General features: G+C 35.9%; 1 protein-coding gene across 1 annotated transcript in view; it reads left to right on the forward strand.

Moving 5' to 3' along the window:
- The first annotated feature begins 317 nt into the window (after positions 1 to 317).
- LOC143243923 (protein O-mannosyl-transferase Tmtc3-like) overlaps positions 318 to 18,037 on the forward strand; it is a 217,728-nt gene continuing 200,008 nt past the window's right edge. Inside the window, exon 1 of the mRNA XM_076487720.1 lies at positions 318 to 574. Coding sequence (XP_076343835.1) covers positions 530 to 574 — 45 coding nt within the window. The 5' untranslated portion in view covers positions 318 to 529. The remainder of the gene's footprint in view (positions 575 to 18,037) is intronic.

Here is an 18,037-nt window from a genome sequence, read left to right on the forward strand (position 1 = left end):
TTATCATTTTGCTAGTGGATGCCGTAAAATATTTTTCTTTATCTGTGTCATACATTCTGTACCAATTTCAATGCGATCCAACTTTGATTAGATATTTAATATATATGATATACAAGGCCCGAAGATATAGACTGTGTTTAAGCAAAAAGCACGTAACATTCACAGGTCTACACCTAACCTTGACTTACCACACTATCTTACCTAAGTGGCATGTTACAAACACAAGTTCAGAATTCCAAATGAGGCTGTCTTGGGAGGGCGCCACTGCAGGGATTCGGTGTTCCCCTCCCACCTGCTGGAGTGGACTAGTCTTGACGTGCGGTCGGAACGCTGTTCCACATATGCTCTCGAGCCTCGCCAGGTCTCTCTAGTACGTTGATCGGCGGTGTTTGTGGGGAGTGGTTGCGTTGATCTGCGCCAGTCAAGGCCAAGACCCCCGCGGTGTCCGAGCCGTTTGCATACCTTCACCTCCAGGTAGTTCTTTAACCGTGGCACAGGCTGTTTTGTCCCGAGTGAAGAATCAACACAGATGGCTCCACGCTTGTCTACGAGATCTCCACCCAAGCGGTTTAGGGTGAGTGAAGTACATTTTTATTTTATATTAAAATATAGTCTAATAGTGCCCGATGGGATAGAAATTTTTACGTAAAATAATCTATTCACCTGTAGAAAGTATTTTATAATATTAACAGTGTAAAAGAAGAAGACGTTAATAGCCACAAGAATCCGTTCTTCGGCAATCCAAACTGTTGTTTTCGCTCCACATTTAATTGTGGTTGATTGTATCAAGTTGCTTAGATGACCGAGTCGAAAAGAAAACCTTTAATCCTGTCATGTCACGTAATTAGGGTCATTGAAACAATTGTTAAACTGATTTCGGTGGGAACAGCGACCTATAAAATAGCAGACAAGCTTGGTAATGGAAAGTTTTAGAACCATGCAATATGTAATCATGCATTTCTGACGCTGATAGTGATATAATTTGTTGTACACAATGATCGGATGTAGGGTAAATGTCATCAGAGGTAAAACTTTACAAGATCTATTTTTTTAATATTACAAATTTATAGCTTGTACGATTCATATAAATATATATCATATAAAAGTAAAACGTTGTTGAAAAATCATTAGCAATTCTGTAGCTAGCACGATTCCTGTAAATATATAAAAGAAAACGTTATTAGTTTGATCTTCAGAACTTCAAAAAAGATGTACAACTAACTGACAACCAATGGATTTTAAGAAAATGAAAATATTTTTGTGGATAAAAGACTGGGTTTGGCTCAGTGGTTAGCGAGCGGAATTCGAATCCAAGGCTTCCACTTTGGGGCCATGAGTGCGTTATAGCCATAACGGTCGAATCCCAGCAATCGATTAGAGTAGCCCAAAAGTTGGCGGATCGTACTACACTTCACACTAGTCTATTAGTTCAGAGTTGAGAAAGACTTTTGTAGGTTTGCCCGAATACCTGAAACAAACATAAAAAAAAAACTGTAATTAAAGACCTCTATGGAACAAACAAAACAAACCTTTTATTGAATGAACTAAGTATCCTAATTTGGGGACATGGATGGTTTGAGGAATATTTCCGGTGTATCATTTAGTTGTAAATTATATTTAATTGAAAGTTTATGAAAGTTATGTAAATCGTCTGGTAGCATTACATTTTACTGTTTCTTCTAGTGTCATAGTGAATCTCAATTAACCTTAAAATTCATTATAGTTTGAACTCCGCGCAAAGCTACACGAGGGCTAGCCGTCCCCAATTTAGCAGTGTAGGTCTAGAGGGAAAATAGCTTGCCATCACTACCCACCACCAACTCTTAGACTACTCTTTTACCAACGAATAGTGGGATTGACCGTCACATTATAACGCCCCCACGGCTGAAAGGGCGAGCATATTTGGTGTGACGGGGATTCGAACCCTCGACCCTCAGATGACGAGTCAAACGCCTTAACCCACCTGGTCATGCCAAGCCCCGGATTAACAAGTTAGCCAAATAACTTCAAAACTCAAAAAACTTCAAAATTATGAATTATGGTTATGATACGTTTTCGCTTCATTACTTTTCATGCACCAAGTTAAAACTGTGGATTAAATTACTTATGTTGATTACTGGGTTTATTTTCAGCTCTAATCTATGTAAAGTAGCTTGCTTGATTTCATCAAAGGATAATGACAATTTCTTTGTTCCGGAGTCAGTATGAAAACACGTGACGTGACAATAACAACAACCAAAAGAAAAAAATGCGTGTTATAAGATAGCGGTATAGTTATGACTTAATGGATAATGCCTAATTGTCGGAGATTAAAGCTGTGCCTATCAAAACAAAATTAATTAATAAATTGGATAAACATTACAGTTTCGTTAATTAATGCAGCTGAATGTATGCACAATCGATTGTGAATGTTAACAATGCTGTTTTGATGAATAGGTTATTTTCTGCAATAAAATTCGCGTTTCTCACGCGGTATTAAAACATACAAAGTCAGCGAAGCAGAAGAACGTGTGAAAGTTACAGGGAGTGAAAACTTTATCTGTGTTTAAATTATAACTTACTGAATACGGAAAAAAAATTACCCGGAATTATTTCGAGAATGTTCGCTTCCGGCTACTGAACGCAGACAATCTAAACATACATTTAGTCTTTCGAAAATGCGCTCATTAATCTAGTAATCCGATGTAAGTACGTTATCCGTTGAGCGTAATTATTAACCCAAACGGCATTTTAAAGTACTTTTAAATGCGAATTTTTACTTTTGTCTAAAGTGTTATAGCTTAATAGGAGTTTACACGCCTATTGATGTAAATACTTTGTAAATTTCTATATTTTTTAAATTTATTTAGAAACTGTCTTCTCAAAGTATGGTGTCGCTGCCTTACGAAATTTATGTAGACGATACCGTGTGTTGTACACGGGTTTTACACCTTGTTTGTTTTTGAATGTCGCGCAAAGCTACACGAGGGCTATCTGCGCTAGCCGTCCCTAATTTAGCAGTGTAAGACTAGAGGGATGGCAGCTAGTCATCACCACCTATCGCCAATTCTTGGGTTACTCTTTTGCCAACGAATAGTGGGATTGACCGTCACATTATAACGCCTCCACGGCTGAAAGGGCGAGCATGTTTGGTGTGATGGGGATTCGAACCCTCGACCCTCAGATGACGAGTCGAACGCCTTAACCCATCTGGCCATGCCGGGCCAGGTTTTACACCTTAACATGTTATTCAGTAGGTGCCTTCCTTACCTACGGTTAAGCCCCCCAGTGGCTTAGCGGTATAGCTGCGGACTTACAACGCTAAAAACCGGGTTTCATTTCCCGTGGTGGGCAAGCACAGATAGCCCATTGAGTAGCTTTGTGCTTAATTCAAAACAACGCCCTACGGTTAATAGTTCAAATTAAAGAATTAGAAGAATTGCTATAAATACAGAATACTTATTTACTTCGTGGTGAGTCGATGTGAATTGAACTTGACACGAGTTTTCACATTTTGGGCCGGACGTGACTTAGCGGTTAGTGTGCTGGGCTGCATATTGAAGAGTCTAAGCTTCGAGACGTGGTGTTGCTGTACCTATTTCGTACTTTCGACTGTGGGCGTGTTATAACAGTGAGAATCAACCTCATTACAGAGCTCATAACTTTTGTCGCGGTAGAATACTAACTGGTCACTTTTTCTCTGGCCAGTAGTTAAAAGTTAGCAACTTTACCTAGACTTTACTGACTCACCTGGCTCTCTAGACCACATGTGCGTTAGAAGCCGTGAAGTTGAAAAATACAGCTCTATAATTTCTTACGAATTATAGTGATTAACTTCTGAACTCGGTAGATGTGGTGTGCGCAACTAACCATTAAAACAGCACATGTTTGGTGTAGTGTTAAGCACTCGGTAAATGTGGTGTGCACAACTAAGTGTTAAAATTCTGTTTGAAATTGCACATAGAAAACAGTGTTAAAGATGAAACTAAGCCTGTCCGTTTTAAACGTGTCCAAGTGGGATACAACGAATCTTCCCCAAGCTCAACCAATTCAATAAAGGTAAAGCGTCTATAAACAACAAAATATTCTTGTTTTTGTGATTTATTATTTAGTTGTTTAATAGTGTTAGTGTGCTTAATAGTGTGCTTGGCTAGTGTTAGTGAAAGATTAACTGACACACCTGACATGTAGAAACTCCATATAAACCTAACTATTCATCTATACACCACCAACAATATTTGTGAGCTCGAAAGATTTATAGTAATTACTGTTTCAAAGTAAATTAATGACTTATGTGACTGGAAGTGTTGTTGTAAAACATCAAACTAATCACGCATGACGGCTTAGTGTGACCTTATGTTTAATGTCTTAGATTATGGACCAAAATGTTCAAGGTTTGAGTCGTGATATATTTGTCGCTGAACACGTTTGATAGTTCCAGCTATGGAGATTTTCATAACTGGGACAGTCAATCCCAATATTCGGTTAAGAGTAGCCGTATAGGCGTGAGGAAAAGGAAGGATGCTTCTGACTGATCTATCGACCTTTTAGGGTTAGCTATTCGTGAATCTTAGGCTTAGTAGTTTGACCCATCGTTTACGTAAGGTACCCTTGTGAATATTTCATACCATTCACAATGCAAATATTCAGCTACACTGAAGGTTCTCATATTTACATACTCGTTTCAAAGCAGAGTGAGAAAATGAGAAGACTGATACGACTGGTTGAGAAGATTAGTAAAATACGAGTTATGTGGAAAGTCCTGCACCAACTGGTTCCTAAGACTAATGTTACTGTCGTACCAGTTATAACGAAAAATAGATCCTGGTCACGGCACGATGTTTTTTGGCCCGGCATGGCCAAGCGCGTAAGGGCGCGACTCGTAATCCGAGCGTCGCGGGTTCGCGCCCGCGTCGCGCCAAACATGCTCGCCCTCCCAGCCGTGGGGGCGTTATGCTGTGACGGTCAATCCCACTTTTCGTTGGTAAAAGAGTAGCCCAAGAGTTGGCGGTGGGTGGTGATGACTAGCAGCCTTCCCTCTAGTCTTACACTGCTAAATTAGGGACGGCTAGCACAGATAGCCCTCGAGTAGCTTTGTGCGAAATTCCAAAACAAACAAACGAAAAATAGTTTTTTGATGTATTTTAAAATATTTACATCTCCTCCAGCCACCACGTCCTTCTTGTAAAAAGTGTCTTTTTTTAATATAAGCACATTAAAACAGAAACTTGCACAATATTGAACAAAGAAGAAAAAATACTCATGTTAGAACTTTGTCCTAAATATTATTTACTTACAAATATAATAAGACCTGATTTTGCTGGTATATGAATCCGCTAATTTAGTACACAAGGTAATATGCTTTGTGAAGCTTTTAGTTAATAATTCGGGACAAACAGTTCGGGTATAACTTTGCGAAATAAACGGGCGATTAATGTTACCGTCGGCTCCTTTCTATCAGACTTGTATTGTTCCATGACGAGTCGGTGGGAAGTTCAGGAACTTAAGAGTGCTAAAATCCGGAATTCGACTCCAAGCGTGGGGCGAAACAACGAGGTTAATCTATTGTGTAGTGTACTCTAAAACAATACACCTATATCTTAGTGTGAAGAAATATCAAATTCTGCTTCAGATTTTGGTATTTAAGACGAAGATTAGGGTTACCAAACGAAACCTAGTTTTCATCATGGCGTACTAGAAGCACTTTCTTGCTGTTTATAAACACCAAACTTTCTCCGTAAGACTTGCGTACAAAGTTCTTTTACATTTATGTATTATTTTGAGGCCCCACATGACCTGATGGTTAGGGCGCTCAACTCGTAATCGGAGGGTCACGGGTTCAAATCCTGGTCACACCAAAATTGCTTGCCCTCTTAGCCGTTGGGGTGTTATAATATAACGGACAATCCCACTAATCATTGGCAAAAGAGTAGCCCAAAAGATGGAGATGGGTGGTGATAATTAATTGCCTTCACTCTGGTCTTCGACTGCTAAATTAGAGACGGCTGGCGCAGATATCCCTCTTGTAGTTTTCACGAAATTCAAAATCAAACAACCCATAGTTCAAAACCAGGAACAGTGATACCAACACCTAAACCCACGTTTAGTTCACACCAGCTTCTTTACTCGCCAATCAAACAACCTTTTATTTCCATCTCTTTCCTGTATTAATTTTATTTATTGTCATTTTGAAACACTAATTACATATTGATTACAATTACTAGACATTGAACGTGGCTGCTAAAATTGTTTCACACGAAAGTTTTGCAAACGATTCTCAGGTTTTACATGAAGGATAATTTACTTGCAGTTCATTATATAAAACTACTTAGTTTTAGGGTAGTAGCCAGTTTAAAGACAAAGTTTTAAAAACAAACTAAGCAAGCATGTCTACTATTTACAAGGACAATACCGAGCGAATTTTTATCATTGAATCGATGAAGTTGCGTTGATTATAATTTAATAGCCTGAATAAATACTTTCAAACTGAATTAAATTTTACGTGATTTACTTGTTGTTTTCTTTTATTTTTGCGATTATTATCCACGTATAGTGGCGAATTTAAGATTATATAGACCCAGGAGCTAATAATGTTTGTGGGCCCGACATCCCATGTAACTTTACATAGAATAAAATTATCAGTGGACCCTCCCCTAGTCCCTACCTAAATACGCCACTGTATACATATTTGTATGGGATCATTTTAACGAGTATAATATAACAGTGTCGCTAAACAGACAGTATTATTTCGTGACTGCAGATGAATAGATTTGATTTTTGTACTTTTCTTTTTTAATTATTTTGAAAGACTACAGTTTTACAACTATACAGTAAACCATAAAATGACCAAGGCACTATCCCATATAAACTTAGGCCTACTTCAGCAGTACAGCTGGCACGTGGTTTGATCTTCAGGTTTGAAAATACGGTAAAAAAAAAGAAAGATTGTTTAAAAACGATTGTTTCACTTTTGAAAACATTCATAACTTTTATTTTGATCATAAAAATAAAAAAATATTTCCAGTTGTTGTGATCTTAGTACTTCTTTAGCTGAACTAAAACATAATAATGGTTGGAATTAATGGATTTTAATATTTACTCTACCGTTCAGACTGAACAAGTGACTACAACACGAAAGCAAACATTCTATCAACTCTGAATTTACTTACTTAGAACATCGAGCTGATGTTTTACTTGATAAAATGTCTCCTTTTTTATATACTCCATTAATTGTGGATAAAACTACGTATAAAACATTGTTTTACCTAGTACTTAAATATAATTTATTTCTTTTAAAATGCATCATAATATACTTTCTTTTATTCTAGTCCGTAGCGTAGGGTAACAAACAGAACAGAGAATTAGAATACACAGGATGACAAAAGGCATGGATTAACCTTAGATTACTCAGTTTAACAGACAAACAAGGGATCTTACATAAGCAGGGTAACAGGAGATAACCGACAGTTCTGTAAAAGATACATGGTAATAAACAGGTTCAACATGAACTTGGATAATAAGTCGACCCGAACCATAAAACCTATTGTGCAACAGAACACGCATGGTCTTTAGAATACCTAGGGTAACAAAGTAAAACAAAACAACATAGACCTTGGAACACACGCGGGGTAAATAAACACAAACACATGTATAATAGTACACGGGTTAATAGAAAAAACAATAAGAGCCTTAGAATACACGAGGGTAACAGAAAAACAACAACCAGATGAATAGGATACATAGGGTAACAAACGAGTCAAAACTAACCTTAAAATATGTAGGGTAGATAACATATCAAAACAGGCTTTAAGATAAACTGAGTAACAGATCAACATGGATTTTAGAATACACGTGGTAAGGAAAACACTGACTCAGAAGTTACAGTATGAAAGTAACCTACAAGTGAGTTACAGACAATCTGAGAAGGACGATATTATACAATGTAACAAACAATCCAGCACAACCACTATAATATATGAAGGTAACTTAAAGATTGGCAAGGATTGTTGTTTGTTATTGAGCACAAACATACATAAAGGGTTATCTATGTTCTGCCCACCACGGGTACGAAACCCAATTTTTATCAATATAAGTCCGTAGCTATACCCTGTGCCACTGGGGTGCAATTGATAAGGAAAAAATACAAAACGTAACAAACTTACTAATGTGAGAACACACTGATTAGCATGTTTTTGTTTTTGAATTTCGCGCAAAGCGACACGAGGGCTATATGCACTAGCCATCTCTAATTTAGCAGCATAAAACTAGAGGGAAGGCAGCTGGTCATCACCACTCACCGCTAACTCTTGGACTACTCTTTTACCAACGAATAGTGGGATTGACCGTCACATTATAACGCCCCCACGGCTGAAAGGGCGAGCATATTTGGTGTGACGGGGATTCGAACCCTCGACCCTCAGATGACGAGTCAAACGCCTTAACCCACCTGCTCATGCCAAGCCCCGGATTAACAAGTTAGCCAACTAACTTCAAAACTCAAGCTAGCCGATTAATCATAGGAGAACCACTTAAATACTTGGAAATGTCCCTTGCACAGGTTATTCATATGAATTATCCATAAAATAAAAATACTTGAACATGTTTCAAGTATGTAAAAGTGCAAGTCCGGATAAGAAAATCTTGAAACAGAAGTATATTAATAAAATCTGTTGAAGAGCGAACTTAACCGTATCGAAAAGATTTCCTCAGGCGCTGAAAAAAATTTATAAATTAAAGGGAACTTTTCGCCTGTTATTCTCCAGATATGTTTCTTTATGTTGGTGATTACATCGTTTAGTGATCAGCAAAGAAAGATCTCCTGAAGATCACAAGTCATTGAAACATATTATGTTGGTTTTAAATCTATGAACGTCGTGTATCACAGGCGTAATTTTCACAGGGGAGTCATGTCCTCTGTATTTTTTCAACGGTTTATAACGATGATTTGTAAGTTCAATTTTGTTTTATAGAAAACTATCTTACGTTCCTCAGTCACGGAAACTGACCACTCCACCTTTGAAACAAAGTTAGACCGTTTACGGATAAGTGAAAGGGCCTAAACGCCGTTCTGGTACAGGCTTTAAGCCTGATCATATATATTAGTCTTTGTTTTAAATTAATTGCGAGTCTCTGTAGAGTATTTAATTGTTGTTTTTGAAGTGTTTGATATTCTTATAATGTGTCAAACACAGTGATAATAATAACATAGTAAATTATAACAATTGTCAATTACATCTCTAAATTTCTCTCTCTCTCTCTCTCTCCTCAACCCATTATATTTAATCCTTTATACAATGAAAGGCCGGTTGTGACCTACTTGTTAGTATACCCAATCTATAAGTCCGAGGATTCGTTAATTGTGTCCTGTTATCTGAAAACAAAACGCACTTCGAACTTTGGGACCATTGATGCACCGCATGTGTGACCGTCAAATGCTATTTTCGGTCAGACAAAAGTAGCCGAAGAGTTAACGGTGGATTCTGTCGAGTAGCTTGCCTTTTTCTCTTTTGTTTTATCAGTTCGAACTTCAGAACTTCTTTCTCCAATAATCCTTCATTTGCTGTTGTTAAAATTACAAAAATAATAAAGTAAAGAACCAAGTAAATCTGACTCTGTGTGCGTGTATTTCTACGCCGCTAATTTTTAGAGCAGTTTTATTATAAAATAAATTTTTTTTATATTTCTACACCGCTAATATTTACACCAGTTCCTATAAAACAGTAGTTTTATTATAAAATAAAAGTTTTTTTGTACTTTTACGCAGCTAATTATTACACACAGTTCTTACAAAACAAAACTTTTTTTGTGTATCTACTCCGCTAATTTTACATCAGTTCCTATAAAACAAAACATTTTTTTGTATTTCTACGCTGCGATGAGTCAAACTTCGGGTTTTAACGTTTTAATTCCATAGACTCGACGCCCTTACGAGAATTGTAAAGTCTCGTACACTGATATAACATCCTGTAAGAATGATGAAGTCTATTATACTGATCTAATGCCCTGTATGTTTACTATGTTGACATATAATATACATGTTTTTGCTCTTACGTTTGGATTATGTGTTGAGATAAAACTGTGCTTTATTGCAAATGAACCGGTCACCAAAACATCAGTTTGTCATGATTCGTAAAATATTTGTCTATAAAATCTGGAAAGCTGGTCGTGTGCTCTGCTTATACCCGTATCTAGACCAGTAGTGTTTCCCGGCGTAATAATCTAATTACTGATGCTTTAACTGATTTTCTAGTGTTTTTAATGAATAAAAGATGCGTGGAAAACTATATAGGTTTTTGAGCAGAATATATATCCTTATATTTACCACTACAAGTAAAATTTTAAAATATTGTCGGGTTTAACTGCAACAGTAGTTTCAAATCGACTTTGAAGCAAATATAACACTATGCAACAAAATTTTAACTTTTTCTTGTTCTTTAGCAGAAAGTGTTATTTCCCGATTGCTTATGCCTAAAGTAAATGGAAAATACCTATTTTTCTCTTAAAACTTTGCTTTTGTGACCTGGGTAATGAAATTTTCAAATTTACCCATTTTCTAGAACATTCCAGGTAGATTCAGTGCTGAGTAGCTGATAGAGAATTTTCTCGAAGTTACAAGAATTTTCTAGAATGTTATAGAACTTGCGAGAATTTTCAAGATCGTTTAGAATTTTCTAGAACTTTCCATAATAATATATATACAGGGGCTCACCACTTCAGTTTAGTTTTAGCTGCCTAAGTGAACACATAGACCTATCTGATTTTATCAGAGATGGTCTCAAGAAGTTGCAAACATTCTCCAGATGCATTCTGCTATGTATGTGACCAATGTATCAAGACAAGAGCGAAAAATTACTCTGTGACAGCATTTGCTAAAATGTGTGAAGCCTACAAGGCATATTTCGGCATGACCGTCGGGGATCAAGACAAACTCTGGGCACTGCAAAAAAACTCTAGAAGGTAAGACGTAAATTTTTGCTTGCTTGAATAGTAAGATTTTATATTATACAAATTTTAGACCTTTTAAAATTTAAATATCTTCTAATTTATTTTTAAATTTCCAATAGTATTTCAAAAAATATCACATATAAAATATTTTGCATGAACTTCTTATACATTAGTTATTTTGCTCTTTTGCAGGATGGTACAAAGGGGAAAAGAGAGCCATGAGGTTCACTATTCCAAGAATTTGGCGTTAACCCACTGATCACTCAAGCAATTGTTACTTCTGCATGGTGGACCCTTCCAAACGTCGAGCTGACAAGAATGCATCTACTATCATGTATCCGGACCTTCCATCATCCATCGCCCTAGTGCCAAGACGAGGTAGATTTTGAAGATCCAAATGACAATTTCAGAGGTGCAGCTGGAGAGAGAAACCCAGAGATCTTGGTCTAACACAGTGGAATGCCGAGATTTTTTACATCTAGGTTAAAGGAGTGGGATTTGTTAGATGAAAGTGCGCACGTCGCAAGTCAGGGGAAGCGTCACCGTCATTTTTCAAACTTCTTCACTCGTCAAGATGGGCTCTGCTTCTGCCACAATGTATCCGGTCTGTGCGAGACATTATTTGGGAGCTGATACGTGAAAGTGATTGACATTAAAGTCGCAAATCTTGAAAAGCTACTCATTTCTAAACATTTTTGGTATAACTTTAGTATAAATACATGTAAATCTTGATTCATACGTTGTTTATTCAGACCTTATGTAAATGAAAATGTACGAATCCGCCCGTTTTTACATAGAAAATAATTAATTTCTAAATTTCATTATCCAGGTCACAATAGCAAAGTTTGAGGGAATAATGGTCACTTTCTGCAATTTTACAACATAAGCAATTAAGAAATAACACATACAATCCAGGAACAAAATTTGTGTTACATAGCGTAATTTATCTGTATGAACCACACCAGTAGAGTGTGAACTCAATACTAGTGTTTGACTTAAAGTATCAAAAGTTGCAAATCAGTTTTTTGTTACAGCATCATTGAAATGAAAATGGACTAATATCTACAATCTAGAACGTATACCTCTTTCTGTAATGTAAGGTCTCTTTTTGTATTAATTAATAGAATTCTTACGGTTTCGTTTAAGCAAGTGTAATCTTAAATTATTCTGGTCTATTGTAATGTAATATAATCCAATGTCAATCCTGTATGATGTAATAAAGTACAGACTAAGGTCTGGTTTCTCTCATCTAATGCAGTGTAATCTAAGATTCGTGTAAACTGATGTAACAGTAGATCAAACATCTACTTGGTCCTCATTAAATCAAGTGTAACTTAAGGTTCATTGTCTTCAACCATGTTTTCCCTTCACCACGTTTGGATTCCCTGCAACCACTGTATTCTATGAACTACTAAATCCATTTTATTTTACGCATCTCATTGTCTGTTTGCAACTCAGTGTACTCTACGAACAGCGTGGTTTGGCTGGAACCCACTGTATTCTACGCAGCATGTGGTCTGTTTGTAACTTACCCTGTGTACTCTACGAAGCGAGTGGTTCTATTTAGAACCCAGTACATTTTACGAATCATGTGGTCTGTCGGGAACCTACTATACTCTACAAGGAGCATCGCATTTTCGGAACTCATTGTGCTCTACGAACCACTGGCCTGTCTGAACCTCACTGTAATTTACCGTCTGTATTCAACCTATCTGTCACATCGTCTGTCACTCAAGTTATACAGACAGATTCTCTTTACATTATTGTGAAAAGAAAACATAATTTTCTTGCGTTATAACTACTAAAAGGTTTGAAACAAAGTGAACAGTGTTTTTATTTTTTCTTTGCATTTTTTAAACTATTCGGATGTGAGGTACTTTATATAATTACAACAAACTTTGAGCTAAAATGTTGTTTGTCTACTTTTCCTCATCTACTTGCTTTTAAAAATACGTGCTAGACAAACAAAAGAACACAATATCCAGATGGAAAATGAACCTTTGCCAAATAACACGGTAATCCTTTTAGTGGACCACAATTTTTCATATTTAATAAAGGATTCATGTTGATGAACCGTTGAAACTCCTTCTCTTTTCCATGTTCTAAGAGTTAACAAAGCTAGCAAAAGACGTGAGACTGAGACGAAATGCTCTCTATTCAGTGTTGCGTAACAATGGTTATTACATAAAATATTTCACATTTTTTTCATTATTATTGTTTCTGTTTGTTTTTCCTATATCACGATTAGTGAAGATCTGTATATTATTATATCGTAATTAACGAAAGACCTGAACAATATTATATCTTACTTAGTGGAAGATTCGAACTATATCATATCACAATGAATACAAGATTTGAACAATCTTAATACCATAATTAATAAATGGTCTGTACAGTATTATATCATGATTAATGAAAGGTCTGTACAGTTAATATCAAAGATGTAACAGTTACTGTGAGATATCAATCTTTAAATCAATCATATTTTACTGAACATGGCTGGGAAATTAACTGTCTTTTGATAAGATAAAATTATTTAGAAAAGAACTATTGTGGAATATTTAAATAACGCAATAAGCAGTGTGATGTGAAAGGCCATGTTTTCCGAATTATATCCGTTTGACCTCAATGAGAATACGTATGATATAAATCAGAAAAAACGCTTAATGTTCTAAACTAACCATAGTTCTACAACAATTTTAATAAAACATGTAACACTCCATATGTTCTTGACGACGAGAAACCCACTTGAAGTAAAAATGTATCTCAAAATGGCTGATATGGGTCTTAACACTTTTACTATTAAAGCAGAGAACAACGTTTTGATCCTCCAAGGTCATCTTTAGACTAACGAAGAGAGAGTTTGCAAACATTCCACATACTCACTTTGTATAGATTAATCATATCAATAGAATAGTTACATCTTTACCCTTTAGTCTTTAAAGTAACGAAATATGGGGAAATAACTCGGTACGAGTGATTCAAAGTAGGCTATAATTTGGCGAGTAGGATCAAATTTAGCGGAAAATTCTGGTAAAAAATAACTTATGATGTGCAGAAGCATCCAAACATCATACGTTTGATAACGTCGATTATTGTTAAAAAAAACTTTCGAAGTGACACGCTGTAAAATACATAAATTATCATTAGAAACGTTTAAAATGTCATACCATTAAGAAACGCCGATTATCATTAGAAACTTTTCGAAAAGTCATGCCGTTAGGAGGCCCCATTATCATTGGAAACTTTTCGAAAACTCGTACTGCTAAGCGACGCCGATTGTCATTGAAAGGTTTCGAAAAGTCATTCCGTTAAGAGACGCCGATTATCACTAGGAAAGTTCATGAATTTTGTGAAGGGTGATCCGTTGATATAAGGATGCTTTTTCCAATCAGTGTAACTAACTGTTAACAAAAAATCATCATTTTAGATCACTAACTTAAAACAAATCATACATAGACTGTTGGTAGTAATTCTCTGGCGTCATATACGAAAACCAAATTCGTTAAAAACTGGGTACATCAGACGGTTAGCGGTGAATCGAAATTCGTCGTCATTCTCGATGATGAACGGTTATAATAAGGTTCGAGAAAGTGCTTTAATAACCTTTTGATTAAACGTCATTACTAACGCATACTCGGAAAGTTTTTAATGGGATACACGATTAGCGCCGCAGATGAGGAAAAATGATTTAAAGGTAAAGCTCCGCTTTCACAATTAACGACATAAAGTAGTGAAGTCGGAGGAATACCATCCCACTTGTGTTTGGCAGTAATTCCTCACCAGTGAAGCCGTGAATTTCATTCACGAGTCATAACCCACGCAGAAGATGAATATTCGGGCTAGATTTAAAAGATTACGTCTATCAGACATATCTCTTAAATCACCTTACATGCCACTAAGAGGCATACCGCATTTTTATTCTTGCAAGCCGTGGAAGATAAGTCACTAACTTGTATTAAAACAGAGTGGGGTGAAAATAGTGTTTTATTTCTTAGAACTAGCAAACTATTCACTGCCCGCGATGTAGGCACCAGATGTTACCGCTGTCCAGTATATACTTACCACTTGTTAGATATGACCAGTGTCCAGTAAGTAGGGACCATTCACCAGATGTGATTATTTTCCAGTATATAGTTAGATATTACCAGTGTCTAGTTTTTAATCACCAGACATTATCATTGTCTAACATGTAGATACTGTGTATTAATACTAATAATCTGAAGAAATATAAATTAGGTTTTAACGTTGCCAATAAAAAAATTATAGTACTGCTTTACTAAAATATCTATTTTTTTCAGATGATGTTCAGGCCAGCTGGTAATAACAGCCTTCTTGAATAAATACATTGGATATTTGAAAGGTTAAAACGATACCTAGAGTTATGGGGTATTTTAAATGATATTGGAAACAAACTTCCTCTACAGTAAAGTAATTAATAAAGTAATTCGAAGTATTTCAACGAAAATGTGATATTCATAGAGCTACGAGGTTCTTTTAATTGTTTTGAAACACACACGAAAGGTTATCATTAATGTAAACGCGTTGCTAAACACAAAACTAATGAGCCAGGAAATGGCACTTTGAAGGACTGGCTTCTCTGCGTTATCGGTTAACAACTGTTTGTTTGGCTTCGGTACACCAACTCCGTGTAATAATAGCAGAGAACACAATAATTGGTACTTTGGTCCGATTTGTCGTCCATCACATTCCACACGAATGGACTAGTCGGTCAGTAGACCTCTCTCTATACATTAAGAGTACTAGGTGTGTCGCCTTAGTATGTTTTTCGTTTAGTGCTACCTCGTTTTACTTTTGCATTAATAAATTATGAAACAAAAAAATGCACATCTTTAAAAAAAACTAAATGAATATTGGGTATATATGTATCCGCATAAAAGTAGTGAAATAAAACGATGCATGTACGATAAAGTATAGCATACCTGCCTTTCTAATAAGAAGGCTCAGGTTCGAACCTCGACTCCTGGCGACACATATAGCCCTTCTTAGAACTTTTCTGAAGACAGCAGAAATATGTCAAGTGGAATGCGTTAATAATTATTATACAAAAGTAGTGATAGAAGTAGCAAATAATTATTAATTAGATTACGTTATAATATACACTGTTAACTTATGCAATGATGGAAGAAAACGGAAAGATAAATCACATGCTTGCTGGACAAAAGACGGGTTCTTCTTACTCAACGCAGTTAATCAGTTTAGTTATATTATACATAGTATACAGAAACGTAAGTTGGTGAAAACGAATCAGTCATTGTTTTCAAACAAATTTTGAAAATTAAAAATAATTAACATACAAAGTTGGGTCTAAATAACCACGATATATATTTTTTTGAAACATTGGTTTTCGGATCACTCATTGAGAGTAACGAGGTATGATAATGAGAGAGTACTAATGAAAATGTTATGTAAAGAAGGCCTTGTTGTGAAAACACTCAGGATAGACAATGTTCCAGATTAACACTAAATAACGTTGTTACACTGAAACTTTTATCTGTCTATCTCTACGATGTTCCTCTTTTTTCTTTGCTTGTCTTCATTTTGTACCTTTTACACATGTGCTGTCATGGTCATTGTAGGCCATATAGATGGTTTGAAAGTTTCGTATTTAGGCTTAATAGCTCTTTTATTTTATTTCTTATCAGAGCAACTTTAAAGCCTACAAATTGGAAGTTTTGATAGATAGTGTGTTACAGTTATCTAAGTCTTAGCAGTGAGCTATATGTGCTGTTTTCCTGCTTCTTGCTTGTTTATTTTGAATTTTTGCAGGTGTTCAAAGGTCAATCTGAGTAAGTTTTATTGCTGTGTTATAACGAATATCTTAGAATCGTGTCACTAAAACTATTTGTCGCTCTTTGTGTGTCTGTGCTCGCATTCATGGCATACTTTTTAGTTTTTGGTTTGAAATTGATTGTGTATACTTTCTTTGGTAACGACTATTCAAACGAGCCATAAATTAAAGAACTAGTGACGACTCCATTGGGGCAGATCATAGACTAAAATTCGGGTTTTTATTTTCTGCCGTGAACAGGGTGCAGACAGTTCAATCGGTGCAGCTTTGCACCAAGGAAAGGCGCTAGTATGTGTGTGTGTTTTATTATAGCAAAGCTACATCAATCTGTATGCTATGTCCATGAAGGAAAATCGAATCTCAGCTTTTAGTGTTATAAGATCCAAGACTGTTCTACCGTGAGACAAACTCGGTGATGGTAATCTTTTTTATGTGAAGCTAAGAACGCGCTCCAATTTTTCAACTCACAATAACTGAGTTGCTTTCGTACATCCTTGATGATAAATTGAAAAGTTGGTTTAATAACAACATTGTTAAGTATGTACACGGAACATTACTTAAGTAAGTTGTACCATTAAAATAAAAATTTAGCGAAAACGTGCTTTCGAGTTTTCATTTGTATAAGGCTTTCAATAGGATTTCAAAACAAGTCTACAAAGCGAACGGCCAATAGAATGATACTACCGTCTGGTAAGTTTAGTGTTTTATCATTTCTTAAGCCTAAAAAAATCTTCAGTTACTGTCAATTTTTGTCACCTATCTCTACAAAGCAAACGTTCTGTTGTTGGCTTTTATCTCTAAAATTATTTTGACATTCCACAAACATTTGATAACCTCCATTATACCCTTCAGCGCTCAACTAACCCCGTTAACATGGCCAGAGCTCTAAATCTAATTAAGAAACGCTCAAACGATTGCACTACCCTTAAGTTTTGTTGTCTACGTTGGTGACATAATAATTTGTAGTTTTTCTATGTTTATGGTTGTTAGCTGTTCTCTTTTACGTGAAAGTCTGGGCGTTCAATAACGATACAAAGCAGTTGGAAGCATACATCAAGTTACACGTGTGAAAAATAATGCTTCTCGTGATGTATAGAGAAAAACAAGATATATATATATATATATATAACCGTTAACAACAGCTGGTTTAATATGAAGACGTCCTACAAGCCGGATCATTCTATAAGAAAAGGGGGGATGAGAAAAAAACTGAAGACGAGAAGTAACTCTCGTAGAAAGTCATATAAATAGCACCAACTAAACGGAACATTTAAAAACACCATAAAACGTCGTCTGAGAATA

Source organism: Tachypleus tridentatus, chromosome 2, assembly GCF_004210375.1.
Source record: "Tachypleus tridentatus isolate NWPU-2018 chromosome 2, ASM421037v1, whole genome shotgun sequence".
NCBI lineage: Eukaryota > Metazoa > Arthropoda > Merostomata > Xiphosura > Limulidae > Tachypleus > Tachypleus tridentatus.